The 17,515-nt window shown below is 38.7% G+C and overlaps 1 protein-coding gene across 12 annotated transcripts in view; it reads left to right on the top strand.

Moving 5' to 3' along the window:
• Nucleotides 1-17,515, top strand: part of ARID1B (AT-rich interaction domain 1B) — a 450,488-nt gene that overhangs the window by 165,811 nt on the left and 267,162 nt on the right. For 11 of the 12 annotated variants that reach the window (XM_058736206.1, XM_058736204.1, XM_058736199.1 and 8 more), the window contains one exon: nt 374-484. The exons of the other annotated variant lie outside the window; for it this stretch is intronic. In XM_058736206.1, the coding sequence (XP_058592189.1) occupies nt 374-484 (111 nt within the window). The remainder of the gene's footprint in view (nt 1-373; nt 485-17,515) is intronic. 12 annotated transcript variants of the gene reach the window in all.

Below are 17,515 nucleotides of genomic sequence, written 5' to 3' on the forward strand. Positions count from 1 at the left end.
CTGGTTTAAAGAGAGTTTGGTCATAGCTTACCTCCTTCTCCATCTTTTACTGACTGTTACCTTCCTGCACAACTCAAATATGGCGTTTAGTTTGTATGGTCATGATAAATTTAGTTGTGTGTGTATACATATATGTATACATGTATACACACACGTATATGTATACATATGTGTATATAATGTTTTTTGCTCTTGACGATTCACTGCTTTGTCATTTGCTTCTACTTTTGATAAAGTTACATGATAGCTAGAACATATTTCTATGTCCGCTTAAATGTAATGTAAATTGATAGTTTGTGATAAGCCTTTGCTTCATTTTGGTTACAACTTCATTGAGATATTTATGAAGTGCCTTATATTTGTGTTTGTTTAGGACATGTCTCAGGAAGGCTATGGAACTAGGTCTCAACCTCCTTTGGCTCCTGGAAAACCTAACCACGAAGACTTGAACTTAATACAACAAGAAAGACCATCAAGTTTACCAGTAAGACATTAATGTGCTGATTTAGAAATGTAATGAGTTAAAGATTTTTAAAAAGATCTGTTACTTTTGCTTGTTCTACTTTATATTAAGACTCAGGGGGGAACTTTCTAGATGTCAGATGTATTTGTCATTTATTAATTTTTTAGGGCTTTATTCTGGATAGGTCTCTTTCATCTGGAAGTATCTCTGGGTCCATTTGCAAGGTTTATTACTCAGCTGACGGGTTTTGTGGCAGAAAGGTGTTTCTCTTGTACAGTTGTGCTTTGCCTAGCCTGTTGCTTTCTGTAGTGATACAGAACAGAGGTGTCTGTACAAGAGTTAAAGGTGAAGAAATTCCCACTTGGCAAATGATCACAGATGATGAATGAGATAAAGCATCCGGTGGTAGCATCCCAGCTTCTGGGGCTAGATGTAATGAGAAATCACCCAGTCCTTTTCTACCCAAAAGAAAGCATTTTAGTTTAAATTTGGAAAAGGCAGACTTTATTTCCACCAGCAAAGACAGTATGGGGATGGAGATATATATTGATTAGGGTAGTGGCTAGATTATAGGGAATCGTGTTGATGCCTGTAAAGAACTTGTTTTTTGTTTTGTTTTGTTTTGTTTTTAATGGACAATAGCCTAATTTAAATGAGGTTTTCCTTATAAACTAAAAGAGTACATCTGTGCAAATCAGTTTTTATATTTCTTTTTTGTTAAAATATTTTGATTTGAAGAATTATTTTTATTGCTTCATTTTTGTGAAGTTTCATTTAAGATGGGAGTTCAGGCTAGCCAGGATTTTAATTTGAATTTCCAATGTTTTACATTAAGTAATACTATATTACTTGTAAGCGTTCGAGAACTAGCATTTGTAATCAGCGTTCTACATGACATTTGCCATGCATGCTTTACCCGCCTTTAAGTCATGTGCAGCCTTGGAGAAGAAGGTAAGTGCTGGCCACAGGGTAGAGTTTCTCTGAAGCCGATGAACGTGTTTTTGATGTAATGTTTTAGCTTTTACATCCGTGATGGGAGGTGGGTGAAATCAGTCGCGGTCATCTTCTAGTCGACGCCGCGGTGCTCACTGTCTAGTTACTCGGTTTTCGAAAGAAGGAGAGGTGATGGGTTCTGCGTCTTGCGTTGTAAGCTTTTCTTCTTTAGCGGACGCCTGAGCTTGGTGAGCATGTACGCGTGTGTACGCATGCAGGGGAGCAGCGCTGACAAACGTAATGTTTGCTGGATATTTGGAAATTAGCTTGCGGTTTTCGGAAATTTCAGTGGACTCACGGAGAGCAGATGGACAACGAATTCCACTTTTTTCCCTCCCCCAGCTTTTTATTGTTTTTAGAAAAGCCCAGCTTCGTAGGGGTGCCCCTGGCTGGTGATGTGATGTGTGCTGTGCTGCAGGTTGGAAAGGCTGCTATAAATCGATACAGATTTTTTTTACGTAGTTAGAAGAACAGTTGGTGGCGTGCTGCTTTCTTTGTATCCACTGGAACTTCGGAGTCGTTCACTAGGCTCTGCTGCTTTTCATGGCTCTGCACGGAAAGGGGGTGTCGACGCTCAGCTGGCTCTGCGGCACCGTTAGGGAGGGAATGAAATGCGGAAGTCCCAGAAAACCCGATGGAAGAGTCGGACTCTGGGACGGTGCTTTTTAAGCTGAGTGTTGAGAAGGGGGCTGACAGCATTTCGGGAAGTGAACCGATCTGTTCATCAATAGTTCCAAGTTTTTCTGAATTGTTCTATTTGAATACTTTTAATGACTTGCTTTTCCGTGTCTAATTTGTAAGAGGATTTACAGTTAGTTGTTTATGACACAAATTTTCTTACGTGTTAACAAAAAAAAAAAAAAAAAAAAAGAGAGAGAGAGAAAGAAATGCCCCGTTTGGTATTAACTTTCAGTTTTTGTAACTAACTCACAGGTAAATAAGATGCTGATTGATGCAATAACATTTCACTAAGCTTTTTTTTAGAGAACAAACTTTCCTGGTTTTGTGGTGAGTATATGGAAGTGTCAGTTACTGAATGAAGGACAAACCATAGATCAGCTGGTGTACCTAGCCACCACCCTCCCGCACCTGCTGCCAACCTGTCAAAACGAAAATTGGCTCTATTTAAACGGATTTTAGCATGCCACTTTTCTTTTAACAGGCATCGTCGTTTGTGTAGAAAGTTTGCGTACAGGCTTGACTAACGCGTGTTTAGCTATGTTATACACAATTAAGGTCATCACAGTTTGGGGGCAAGATTTGTTGGTATTCTCCATGGCTCTAATATCATGTATTTTTAGTATTACCTCTTTTAAGTAGTTTAGTTCTCCCACTTGGCTAAGTTGCCACTGTAGGTACCATGAAACTATATTGTGATTATATCTGAATTTGCTGTTGGGTAATTTGTAGATTTATGCTGCATTTTTGATTCATGTGTCAGTGATACAAATCTTGTCTTTTAAAGGCAACCCATCGTATGTGTAACCTGTAGCTTATAATTTGGAACTAAGTTGTGGGTCTTCCCTTTACATTTTAAAAAATGCGGTATACCGATTCTACCGTGTGATTGTTAAGTCTTCGTTTATTATATATGTGACTATTAAGAAGGAACTTCTCCAGTAGTCCTTTCGTAATCTTTCTGATTATATTGGGATAGATTTTGTAATATTTTCTGTACGTGTGATCTTTTCTTTAGCATGTTTGTTATGCAGTTCAGTTTCCATTATGAGAAACCAAGGTATTTCCAGGATCCTTATGCTAGATCTGTAATTTGATATCTCAGTAAGTTGTCCTCCCACCGTTGTTTGAACTGGTATCTGTCTGTATTTGCATGTCATTAAATTCTTGGTGATCTTCAGGAGCTAACGCAGTTATGTTTTCCAGCTGACTTAGATCTTGAGATCATCCACAGTAAAGCAAATACCTCATAAATTAATACTTGTCCTCTTGTTGTCTTGGGGCCATGACCAGTGATATTTACTTATCACTTAATTCCCTGAGACCTAAGCTCAGAACAAATCTTTCTTAATAATGTCCACTCACTGCTCTCCCTCTTAATCAACAGCCCTTCCCCATTGAGTTGCATTAGCTTCCATACCTTGATATTACCATTATTAACAGTTCTTAGCATCTAGTAGATATTAAAAGTAGCTTGCAGAACTCTCTCTCCTTGGAATATTATTATCACTTAAAATTTGAGCACATTGGGTAGTTTTTCCACCTCTAATATTGATGTGAAAGGAAGCCAGCATTTAAGCAGAATACACAGTGGAAGGCCAGAAAAATGCTACAACTTACTAACGCTTTATTTTATAAACATTGAGTAGATCTCAATGTCTATTTTAAGGTAACCCCTCCAAATGTTATTTAATACACTTTTTTTTGTTGTCTTTTGTTACATTTTCATTGCTTGTGCCATTTACTGTTTATCTTTTTATTACACTTATTTTTATAGCTGTCTTGGCTCCCCTGTTAGAATAGGATCTTTTCAGAGTATTTATGATGTTTATTCAGTAGTATTTTCCTAATAAGATTTTAGGTAAAAACTTCCAACCACGTTCTTCCTCCAGTTTCAGAATTTTGTTTTCATTGCTTAAGGGATTTTTTCCAAGGTATCAAATTGATATCAGTAGAGCCTATGTTCTCTGATGCTCCTGAGACTAAAGGATTATAATGAGGTATCTGTATTAGCAGGGTGGGTTTTTCCTTAAAACTGTTTTATTATAAAATGACATTTGACTTGAACCTGGTAGCCTTAAGCTTCTAGAGAAGAAGTGGGCACTTTTGGATAATTGAGCTAAAAATAGTGTGAAAACATTCTTTTCTTAGTAATACAGGTTTTTTAACTGTAAAAATAAATAAATTGACGGGAACGATAATAATAATTTCAGTAAGTGCAGCATAGATATGTTGTTAATAAAATGTGTATAAACATGGATACAGGGAAGTAAACAAAAGGTTTGATTTTCTCCTTCCAAGTAAGCAGCGTTTTCCCCTGCAGGGATCTGAAGAGCTGTCCTTCTCCTCAGGTTGGCAGTCAGTGATCTGGTTTCTTCTTCGCAGAGGCCTCCCACCAGTTTGTGATTCAGATAGTAGGCCCATTATTCGGTTTGCCTCAGATGCAGAATAAGATCAGCCCCATTCTAACAGACTTTGAGAAGGCCCATCAGGTCATTAAAAATCTCCTTCTGACCCTTTCTTCTTTAAATAGGAAATATCTAAAGAGGTCAACCTAAAAAGGGATTTTTGTATCTTTCAGAGTTTAGTAAAAAACCCTAAATGTCGCGTGGAACAGTGCTTATGGCACCTTTGTTGAAGTTTGCAATTAGAAGGGAATATCGAGGTTTAGATAAAACATATGTCTTTTGGCCCTTTGTGAAAGGAAGGAGGTAGTAAATGCCGGTTTTTCTTTGAAATAGAGGGTGTTAAACAGGATATTGGAAGCCTGAAAGGGGATGGTTGGAAAACTGTTACTACCAAGAATATTCTTTGGGGGTTAGGTATTAGCAACAGAGCCTACAATGATCTGCCTTCCCTGAAAAAGAATACTCTGTGTGTGTTTGTTTTTTAAATCTTTAATGGCACTTACGTTGGATAGTGGTAAAAGGTCGTGTACTTTGGCAGCATGTATGAATATTGATGATATGTTAATAGGGACATTTTAAGTGTTGTAGATTTGATAACACAGTTCCTGTGAACAATCGGAAACTGTTAGAAAACGCTAGGTGAAGCGTTTTTTAACTGGGTTTTGCTTTTCACTAAGTTTTCAACCCAATTGAAAACACAAATTGTTACAGTGTTCTTAGCCTGTTAGGTGGCAGGTTTTTGCAAAAGTTGGAATCTACCAGGTAAGAATTAGATGTTTGGCTGCTGAATGAACTCTTCCCAAACTTTTTTTACTTGTATCTTGAACTCGATTTAAATGGGTTTCAGTAAAAGGTTAAGAGTATAGCTGTCTTCCGTTGATTGATCCTTCTCAAATCATTCTGAACATTTAAAAAATTGTAAGTTGCTGTCACTTTATTTCAGTATTGAAGCGCTGATAATTCCTGTGTGTAGCTGGCGACATCAGCTGTTTGTGAGTGTTTCTAAATGTTAGTAGAGTCCGTGGAGTTGGGGAGTTAGGGAAGAGGTGACAGGTGAGCAATCATGGAAGGGAGCAGGAAGTTCTGTGATGGATGGAGCCTTGTCAGGTAGAGTGTCTGAAGATACCCCTTCATCAGTGGCATAGTTTCCAAACTGAAGGTACAGACACATTTTGATATCTTGGCAAAGTTTTAAGTGGAACACGCAATAGTTGGAATTCTTACGTAGGATTTACCATCTTCTCAAATGTAATTTTAGTAACTGGTCTATTCCATATGGAGATCTCAATTCTTTTTGGATTAAGGTTGAGAGAAACACGTGCAGACCTTACTTGAAAGTTCGAATTTAGGAAAAGTGGTAGTGACTTTGACAAACGTTATTTTCCAACATGGCTCATTTCTTTAAGATGTGATGTTCTATAATTTTATCCCTTAGACTACATTTGTGATATTGGCAGTCATTTTGAAAATAGAGGATAATACTTGAACAAGGCGAGAAGTAGTAGGAAGCGGGAAAGTAGGTTTCTCCTTCTTTCAAAACAATCTTCCACTTAAATGTTTGTTCTGTAAATGAATACCCAATAAAACCTCACCAGTTTGGATTTCTTCCAGGTAAAAGCAGGTTAAATATATGGAAAGTCTGAATAAATTAATATTTAAAAAGAACTAGAGTTTGCTTTTAAATAACTGAAGTGTTTGTGTGCAAAGTGTTTCTAAATTGAGATCTTCAGCCCTGTTGAAATAAGTGGATAATTCTAAATTTATTATAGCTGAGGTATTTGCTTAGTGGCAATATGTTATTTTAAAAGATTCGTTAAATTTTTAAAAACACTGTAAGCATACCCCCTGCAAACTTGTTCACATAACATTCTAAAGGTTTCCATTTAAAGTATGGGGGAAATGAATTTCAACCCATTTTATGGGGCTGTCAGTTCTAAAAAAATTAATGAAAGAGTACTATAAAAAATAGACACTGGACAAAATTGGAGATGAAGAGAGACTGAAACATAACTGATTTGCAGGATATTGGTTTTGATAATAGAAAGATAACTATGATCTATAGTTGATAAATGAGGCTCATTAAGTAAGGGATGAAAAATGCAGATGTTCCTGGCTGATAGAAAAGTCAGCATACAGGATTTGCCCTAACAAATTGGCGACGGGAAGGTTTTGAGCCAGCTTGCTGGTCTTCAGATGACCTGGTGGAGGCTGTGGAGCCTTCTCTGTGGCCCCACAGGCTGGGCGCATACAACTCCCAGGTGTGTCCACAAAGAGCCACCGAACCACACCTGGACACATGAGCCTCTCCGACAGATGAGCTGTCTCTGCGCACAAGGGGGAGAGCAGTCGTGTTTGTCTTCAGTATTAAGCACAGAAAAACGGCGTGTGGGAAATTCTTGCATGGGGGCTTGGGTAGGACAGGTGCTCAAGCCAAGCCGCACAACTTCGGGTTTTAATTTTAATTTTTATGCCAGGACTGACGTGCAAAGGTACCTTTTCTCATTCGAGCCTGCCGAAGGCAGGCGTGTTGAACTAGAAAGCCTCCTTCCTCCTTTCTTCAGGGTGCTGGTACCCAGAGGGGTCAGTGGGCTTCCCCCAGTTCTGCAGCCATGGCCAGGGTAAGGGGTTGAATGCATTTTACTTTGTGCTAGCCAAGTTAGGTGGGAAATAGATTTTAATTTACAAATTTCCTCTTTGTAGGTAACTGAAGGCATACATGTAGCTTATATAATAAGAGCTCTATAACCAGCAGGAGCTCATAGTAGCGTTTGTGGACTGGTTAATTGCTTTTATTTTTCTTTCCGAATGGAAGTAACTATTTTTGATATTAACCATCAGCTTGGGAGAGGAAATAAATACATGTAGAGAGCAAAATTTTTTATTCCTTCCTCACAGTGTAGAGTTTTAGAAGTGTCTCTCTCTTCCTCATCTTTTTCTTTTGCCTTCTTTCTCTAAATCGTTGTAAAATAACTGAATGGTCTTGTTTTCTTTTGTTTGGGTCAAGAAATTTTAGCTGAAAATTGTTACTGTGTGAAAGAAGATTATTGACTCAACAAGCCTTCAATTTTCCGTGAATAACACTCCCACCCCCTAGCTTCAGGAACACGCCGTGCATGCATTCTATTTTAAAATACAGACTGTAATTTAAAACAGGCAGTTTGATGCCCCACTGAACTTTGTTTAAGCCTGGAATAAAAGAGGGGGGAAAAAAGCTTTAAGCTACAAAAAAGTGACTAAGCTTTCTCAACCACTTTTCTTCATAATGCATTCTATTTAAGAAAAAAAAAAAAGCTGTCAGGTACTATTGTTGTCTCCTTCTACAGGACCTAAATTTTATCCAATGTTAAATTGTGGTGTGTGTGCCTTTTCACTTTATTTCATTATCAAGCTATCGTTTGAATTTTTTAAGTGTTCAGAGCAGTGGTCCTGTGCAGTGGAATCTGTGTACATACATTTGTGCATCTTGTCCCTGTTCAGTGCATGTGAGAACATTAATTCAAAAATTAAATATATAATTTTTAGCATTCAGTTATTGATAGCTAATTTTCTAGAATTCTCAGATTTATATAGCACCTGATTATTAGACCAGAAAGATAGTAAATAATATTATGGCTAAATATTTATTTATTTATTTTTTTAATTTTTTTCAACGTTTATTTATTTTTGAGACAGAGAGAGACAGAGCATGAATGGGGGAGGGTCAGAGAGAGGGAGACACAGAATCCGAAACAGGCTCCAGGCTCTGAGCTGTCAGCACCGAGCCCGACGCGGGGCTCGAACTCACAGACCGTGAGATCATGACCTGAGCCGAAGTCGGCCGCTTAACCGACTGAGCCACCCAGGCGCCCCATATTATGGCTAAATATTTAGATCAGATTATTATAAAAATGATTAGCTGGGAGTCATTTAAATCATTTGCCCTTTTTTTCCCCCTCCCAGAAACAAAATGAGCAGCTTATGATGACTCATATGGAAGGAACGATGACTTTATTGTGATAAAGTAATATATTTTGGCCTGGATACCTGTTCTAATGATGATGGTGAATGACAAACGGACTAAATCTTTGTCAGAGTTCTGGCTCACGTTTGCCTTTCAGTAATGACGTCTCCAGCGATGGTTTCCCTCCCGTTTTTGGGTGCGATTTGCTTTTTTTTTTTTTTTTTTTTTTAATGTTTATTCATTTTTTGAGAGAGAGAGACAGACAGACAGAGCTTGAGTGGGGGAGGGGCAGAGACAGAGAGGGAGACATAGAATCTGAAGCAGGCTCCAGCTCTTGAGCTGTCAGCGCAGATCCCAACGCGGGGCTTGAACTCAGGAACCACGAGACCGTGACCCAGCCAAAGCTGGACACTTAACCAACTGAGCCACCCCGGCGCCCTGGGTGCCATTTGCTTTTGAACATACTTAGGGATTTGGAGTTGCCTGATTGAGTCCATAGCTTTACTATGCAGGTTATGGGAGAGCCACAGGTCTTCTTGTGGAGTCTGTCTCTAACTTCTCCGAGATTGCAGAGGGCTCCCTCTCCCTGCTGTGGGATCAGTTTGGTACTTTGACATATTTGAGTGTAGGGAAGTTTTGGGAGAAGGAGAAAGGTTTATCTTGAAAAGTTGAGAAGTACATATACCGGGTATCTTTATGACACCTGGTATAAAGTGGGAGGTAGGAAAAAGAAACAAAAAGAAAGCCGCAGGACAATGAAATCTTATCTTTGTAATGCAAAGTCTAATGCCTTTCCCCGCTGGATCAATGGGAATCCAGTGGAGACCATTGTCTGAACCAACACAATCAGCAGTTGGTTTTAATTTCATGCTGGTGTAAGGACGACCCTGATGGTCTGTATCTGAGGAGTCCAGTCACTTCTGACACTCCAGGTTTACATCTGTGTACTAAAAAGTAACTGAGTAAGCACCCTGTGCTTTTTAAACTGAGATTTATCACTAATGGAAATATTAGCAACCCAGGGACATGAAAACCACCATTTGTTCTTGATGAACCCAAGTCAGTTGAATGAAAAATGTCCCCTGCATTTTGTGCCCCCTCCCCCCTTCCCTCCCTCCTTCCCTCCCTGTCTCCCTCCTTCTCTCTGGAGCTCCCTGGTTTGATCTGGGTACAGTGGTATGTCGCAAGTCTTCCTTTTACTTGGTATTTTATTACTATCTTTGTCAAAGCAGAGTGGTGTCCCCTGAGACAATGGTACATAAGCTGTGCCTGATCTACAGGTAAATGTCTTCTCTTAAAGTCCAGAATGAGCGAGCACAGCAGTATCCTGTCCCCATCTTAGACTTGTATCCTGATACTGATAATTTGTTTTTCAAAAATTTCTCATGTAAGGTAGGGATCTTTCATCAGTTTTTATTTTCACCATGGATGTGGGTGGTTGAGAAGTACAGTGATTTGGTTAACACCTTCTAGTGACCCCAAAAGTATGTGCTTGGTCTTTTGTAATTATCTGTATCTGGAGAAAATTTGGCTTCAAAATAATAATAATTATGTATAACAATTTATTGAGCACCATTTTTAAAAGTCTTGGTTTATATAAATAAAACTTTCAGTTAACTAACACTGGAAACTGCTAGTAAAAGAATAGCTATGCCCAGAGTCAGGGGTCTTAGTGAATATCGTAGGCGTGAGTTTCATGTGAGTTACAGGAACTTTAAAGACATGCCCTTCTTGACGTCTATTTTGTCTTCTCAAAGCCAGATCCCACCCCATCTTCTATTTTTGAAAGTCTGGTACTTTCAGGTTACCTAGACAAGTGAATTGTTCCCTGCCTTTTATTTATGCAAAGCCTTTATTTTCAAAATGCCTTCATTACCACTGGAGGCAGGGAGACAACTTAAGAGGTTAGTGTATTATCTCGCTAATGAGGTTGAGTCAGATTATTAAAAAGTGATGGCAGTGAGAATGCAGAGGAGAAAATTGTTGAAATAAAGGGAGGGATGAATGATAGATGCTTTTAAGGTTTTTAAGCTGAGTGGCCAGGAGATGACAAACACAGGGGTGATGTGGTGGTGGGAGTTGGTTTAGGGAGAAAAGAATAACCCAGAGATTTTATGAGATTTTATGAATAAATCTGCTGGAATTCTAAAACTCCTAAAAGAAAACATTTCATCTTTGTTACCAAAAACCTTATTTTTTGTATAGTTCTTTTATATAAGAGTTAAAATGTCATAAATAGATACTGATGTTGAAAGAATGGTAATGGTGGCTATAACTGTACATTTCACTAAAATTCTCGGAGATGATTTGAAGAGTATTGGAGCAGAGTTTGTGTAAACAACTCAGCAGATTGTACCAGAGCGTTGCTAGCTCTAACATGGAGTAAGACAGAGTGCCATCTCAAAAATAGATGAAACTATATATAATTCAGTTAGGACTCATGGCTGGTCCCATTGCCTTTGTTTTTAGGAGAATCCAGTAAGTTTATATCCTAATATGCTCCTTGGGTGGGGCCAGGTGACTTTATTTGGCTTTGTTTGGCTTACTTTGGAATGATTTAGACTTTGTTCTGGTTGCATTTCATTCTGGAGGGGGCATCCCTTAGTTTCATGTATCTCGTTATGATTTCTCCTCTTCTGAAACTTATTTTGAGTATGTGCATTTATGAGTCTACTATACAAATTTCACGTTTTTACTTGTTTGTTTTTCTTTTTTGAGGCTATGCGACTGTGCGAGGGGGCGGGGGAACCTGGTTTTTCACATGCTATTTTTGAAAGCTGTTCTTTTTTATTGTGTAGTAGCGGTTACTCCTTTGAATACCTTGAGTTTCTGTGATACATTTAAATCCCAGCAGAGGAAATAGGGCCTTAGGGAGATTACCATGAACTCTGAGCAGATTTCTCTTGGTGTTTTAAAATTAAACCCCTCCCTCCCTTTTTTTCTCCCAGTGTTTAAAGCACTGTCATTTCACTTCCTGCATAAAGAGCAAAGGTTTAATATTAATAAGTTATTAAAATGTGTGTAGTTTTACATATTTTGCTTCAGATTTTTTTAAAGCTCTACTTCCCAGATGTGAAAATAAAGACTCCACAATGGCAGGAAACGGGACTCAAAGTCCCGGCAGTGGTGGCGTCCCAGTGAACCCATAGTTCATCCCTTTACAGCAGCTGCCTGCGTGCACCTGTCCTAGAACACACCTGAGTGCCCTTCAACTTTAGTTTTCAAACCTAAGACCTTGTCTCTTTTGAAACACTGTTTTGCCAATTTAGATTAAAATTATGAGTGTCCTTGAATAAATACGAATATGTTCAGATTTTCCCAAGTGGTTTTGCTTTTTGGTCGTTACTCTATTTGTCTTTCCTCAGCTAGTGTGCCTAAATGTTGGCATCCTCGATTAATGCAGAAGGTTTCACTTTACCCAGAAAAACTCAATTACGTTTAACAGTCATTTATTGATTGCTTCCTGTGTTTAAGATTTTATGTTAGGTGTAGGAATAACATAAAAATAAAATTTGGATTAGCTTATTAGTGTTCTTTCCTGTAACACACTCAGCAATAAGAAATCCACAAGAAAACAGACCTATATTCAGAATGCCTGTTATTGAAAAGACTATCTTCTCTTTTTATCTTCAGAGAACCATCTATAAAATCTGCAAAATTCATACTTTTAGCAAGTGTAATATCACAGAGATGTTTTGCCATTCTGTGGAAGTTTGGGATATTTGAAAAGGTAAGAGCAGTGACAGCTATATCAAAATGAAGTTAGCCTTTTCTGCAAGGGTGGCATTCAGTCCCATATTAGAAATGCTTGTTATTTTAGGGGAAGAACGTTACTGCCACACACTTTTGTCAACATTTGGTGTGGTAAAGTAATGGTTCTGCTGGCTTTCTTGAGGGATTTCATGAGGGATCTTATTATTTCTTCTACTTTTCTCCCCTGACTTAACATTCATCTTTCTGACTTAATTTCTACTTTTATAGGGATGAAAACAAGATATTAAAGTCTAGCCACCTTTGATATAATTCTGGCCCTTTCTGGGGGTATCAGATTTTAAAAAGTGTATCTAAATAGGCACATTATGGTTCACAAAGCACATTCACGCGTACGCTCAGTGTAGTTTTATTGCCTAGGTGCTTCACCTTTACCCCTGTGGATTACATGTGATAGAAAATATATAAAACTTCTTGTGTGGTACTTGCCTTATGTGTAAGCACTTGTTAACGTCACTTTCTTACATTTGTTTGCCCCTCCTCTTTTGAAACTTACTTAGCTGTCGGTGCCTGATAGGATTGCCAGTCTACCAGACTTCCCGGGATTCGGTATTCCCTTCCTCGGGATGAGGAAACCCGGAACAGAGACTTGGTAGAGTCCCGGTGATTGTGGCAGCTGACTGTTGACTAAAACTTTATCTCCTTGACTCCTCGCCCTTTAGACTCCGTTATTGGTCCTCCCCGTATGTGGACCTCTTCGGATAGAGTGTGTGGGTGTGAATACCACTGGGATTCTTCCGCATTCGTTTGGATTCTGTGTTGTTCATTTTTACTTACCACATAACAGAAGAACGTGTGTATGTGAAAACTACATTAAATACGTTGTAATTCAAAACAATGCTAAGGGGCTCTCCCAGCATTACGGTTAGAGTCGTGTAGGTAACTAAATGGCTTTTCCTTGCTCTTTCCAACTTGTGATATTATCAGGGAGTGGTAGAATCACCTAAAAGAAGATAAAGAAAAGAAAAGGCGTGAGAAAAGGCATGGATAGAAATCTACTCTGGTTTTAGTGAAGTTGGCCTTAGATAGACTCCTTAGATTTTGCGAAAGGTTTTCAGGTTTCTGAGGCAGATAACCATAGGAACCCTAGTGGTTGTCCAGGAATCACCAGCTGTGACTGATAAACACACCTTTAGTGGGAGACTGAAGGTGGGGAATTAGGTAAAACAACTTAAGATATCCTCCTAAGTCAAATATGTTTCCCTCCCTCTCTATCCCTAATACACATACAGAGAGGAAAGGAGGGGGATCAAGGGGGCATAAATAATTTTATTAATATAGAAAACACACCTTTTGGAATTCTCTGCCTTTTTTCATCCCAGTTGATTAGATGGCATTCAGTAAGCATGTCGTTTTGAGTCAGGTGGTGTTTTGCAAGGGGAGCATCCTGGCAGTATCTTACTTTGGATTTTTAGTCCTGCTCTTTGAGACCATGGTATTTATTGATGTTTAAATTTTTTTTTCAATGTTTTTATTTACTTTTGAAGGAGAGAGAGACAGAGCATGAGCGGGGGAGGAGCAGAGAGAGAGGGAGACATAGAATTTGAAGCAGGCTCCAGGCTCTAAGCCGTCAGCACAGAGCTTGATGTGGGGCCCGAACCCACGGACTGTGAGATCATGCCCTGAGCCGAAGTCGGACACTCAACCGACCTAGCCACCCAGGCGCCCCTGTTGATGTTTAAACTGTGCATCCCTTGGGATGCCTCAGGCGGCTCAGTCAGTGAAGCGTCCAACTTTAGCTCAGGTCATGATCTCCCCCCAGTCAGAGTTCAAGCCCCGCGTCGGGCTCTGTGCTGACAGCTCAGAGCCTGGAGCCTGTTTCGGCTTCTGTGTCTCCCTCTCTCTCTCTGCCCCTCCCCTGCTCGTGCTGTTTTCCTCTCTCTCTCTCTCTCTCTCTCTCTCTCTCTCTCTCAAAAATAAGTCAACATTAACAAAAATTAAAAAAAATAAATTGTACATCCCAAATAGGGAACGTTTGCTGATGCTTATTTAATAAATCCAATGTATTTAGCCAGCAGTAGTAGCTAGTGAAAAGGTACCTGGACAAATTGTAGAGGAAAGGAATATTACTTTATAGTGATAAATAGGTCAATATATTTTACTTTTCCCAACATATTTTATGAACTATCTTACCATATCCCTTGTGTGTGATACTCACCATCACCAATTTTTCTTTTGAATATATTCATAAACCCGGTTTCTCATCAATACAACAAAATCATATGAAGTTTAATATAATTCATCTTTTAGCCTCTCTGAAGTTTTTATACTGTGGTATTCTAATATAAAAAGTATGACCCAGATACTATATAACTTAACGATTGAAATTTAAGACTATAGATTTCTTCATCTACAAAAGTGTTTAAAAACACCTTGGAAGACTCTCTCTCAAAAATAAGTAAACTTAAAAAAAAAATTTCTCTCTCTCTCTCCCTCAAAAATAAATAAACATTTAAAAAAAAAGAAAAAAAGAGGGGTGCCTGGGTGGCTCAGTTGCTTAAGCGTCCGGCTTCGGCTCAGGTCGTGATCTCGCCCTTTGTGAGTTTGAGCCCCGCGTTCGGACTGTGTCCTGACATGACAGCTCGGAGCCTGGCGCCCGCTTCGGACTCTGTGTCTCCCTCTCTCTCTCTCTGCCCTTCCCCTCCTCACACACTTGTCTCTCTCAAAAATAAACGGACAGTAAAAAAAATGAAAAAAGCAGCTTGGAAGAGGTATTCTTCTAACATGTGTCCCTATGAATGTGTAAATAAATTTGTTTATTTTTAAATAAACCAATGGCCACTCTTAACTGAAAGAGGCCTGTTGTGACAGAACATTTTCATTTCCTATGATGTTTTTACATAGAATTTATAACCCATGTGTTTCTAAATAGGAATTGAGCTGACCTGCACTAAAGCATTTCTATAAACTGAGGCTACTCAAAGTGGAATACAAATTTAAAAAAATGGTTAAAAATGGAGAAGTAAACAAACCATGATAATACAGTTACCACGAATCACTATTAAATTTAAGGCTGTGGGGTGCCTGGCTGGCTCAGTCCATGGAGCCTGTGACTCTTGATCTCGGGGTTGTGAGTTCGAGCCCCACACCGAGTGTAGAAATTACTTAAAAATAAAACCTTAAAAAAAATAAATTTAAGGCTGCATTCCTGACTAGGTAGAAGGGGGAAAAACTAAGGTTGCGTGATTATTAACATAAACCGAAGGCATCATTTCTTGAAGTGGAATATCACCTTTATACTTTCGTAAGAGAGTAAAATCTTTTATTTTGTGAAAGGAAATAGTCTGTAAAGGAACACATAAATGTTCCTGTGAAAATAGTGAATAACGATGCCAAAATACGGGTTTTCTATTTTTTTTATAGTGTTAAGTTTTTTTCATTTTATTTAGGATAATTATCTAGAACTTAAGTTTGGCATCTTGTTATATAAATAAGTGAACGAATGATTGGCTGTTTCTTCTATAACTTGCTTAACTGTCACAATTACAAATCCAGCCACTCTGTCCAAAGGAGTAGCTTACTGAACCCATTTCATTTCAGAGTTTTTTTTGAAGACAATAATTGTGTAAGCATAAAATATGTAGCCGGATGAAAAGTCATTTAATAAATAAGTACTTTAGTTGTGAAGTGAACTTTTCTTTGTTTTGACGCATAGGTGACATTTTGTAACTTGGCATTTTTCTGTTGTATGTCTTTATGGGAGAAGATTGTTCATCTTTGAGTTACAAGATTTGGGCTCACGATCAATTGGTTATTCTGGCGAGGGTCTAAATTTTACCATGCAGACATTCCACTAGTGACTTAATAGTTATAACCGTTGCAATATTTATCTTATTTATCTTCTGGCAAAGCTTAGGGAATTTTTTTTTTTTTTTGTACCTGTTGACCTGAGTACATCATAAAATTGGAGATGTGTTCCTCAGGACAAAAAGGTGAATCCATAAACTGTCTAGCTCCTTCAGAGTTTTAGTGTAAGGAGTGTGATGCTCGTATGATTCCTCCACTTCTCCCCGCTAGGACTGGGCCTGGAAGAATGTTTGGTCCAGCCATGTGTCGGTTGCTATGCCTTATACTTCAGAAGGAATGGACGTGGACAGCAAGCAAGCCAGTGACCTACCCAGTAGGGGACAAGGATCTTGACACCAGTCTTGATTTGAATCCACAACTATCTTTGCTTCTTGGCCATTCGTCAGTCTTTAGGGGGAAGGAGAACAGGGGTCTGTTGGTTGTTAGAAAGGGGCAGCTGTATCGTGCTCCTGTTATTGTGAAGGAATTAGATTTTTTTTGAGACCCCCAACCATGTGACAGAACTCAACAAGAAGATAATTTAACATCCTTTTATTCTTAAAAAATAGTAACAATATATATAGGAAAACTACCTCTGTTCATTTGTAGGCCAGCCTTGTTATTTATAACTCCCTTTAAGTGAAAAAGCTCAAGTATGGTCAATTCCTCCTTATGGAGACTTCAGGAACGTTAATTCTCTCGTATTTCATTACCTCTAGGAAAATTACCTGCTCAAGATTTTGGGCTTCCACTTTTAAAAATTGTACAGCTACAAAATCATGAAATAGCACTGTCAATGTCAGCTTTATTTATTTATGTGGTTATTTTTTTAAAGACACAAAAAACCCCTGTAAATTGGAAAATTGTTTCCCTTCAGAGGGCTTAAAAAATATCTTGAGTTTGTTGGGATTAGGTTGGGTGGCAGTCAGGGTAGCTGCTCTTGTGTAGCTGAAGTGCACAAATCGATTTTGCTCCCTTAGCTGCCTGCTTGTGCCTAAAACAATTTTTGACAAATGCCAGAGTTTCACAAATGTAGGAGTAGCAGTTATAGAGGTGGTTTTGCGAGTCCCTTGGAACAGCCATGCACATCTTCAGTCACTCTTAATTTGAATGAGAAAGGGGATGGGAGAAGCTATTTTTATTTTCTCCTGGGAGCAAGAGAAAAGGAGGCGGAACTCTGTACCATGTAATTTTAAAAAAGAAAAAAATCAGAGTCCATTGAGATCCTTTCTTGTTTACTTTTTGTTTTACTCTTGCTGTCTCCCAGTGTGTTTGACTAATATAAGTCTTCCCCCAGGAATATGAGAATATGTGGTACAGTCCGCCTCATAACCTTCCTGGATATTTTTATAATTTATCATCAGCTGACACCGCCTGGGTAGAATATTCTTACCACTCCCTCTGGCTGCTGGAAGTCTGAAATTACATCTTTGTCTTTGAAGTCAGGCATACTGTTAGCGTTGCTATGGTGACAGG

This window comes from Neofelis nebulosa, chromosome 6 (genome assembly GCF_028018385.1).
Source record: "Neofelis nebulosa isolate mNeoNeb1 chromosome 6, mNeoNeb1.pri, whole genome shotgun sequence".
NCBI lineage: Eukaryota > Metazoa > Chordata > Mammalia > Carnivora > Felidae > Neofelis > Neofelis nebulosa.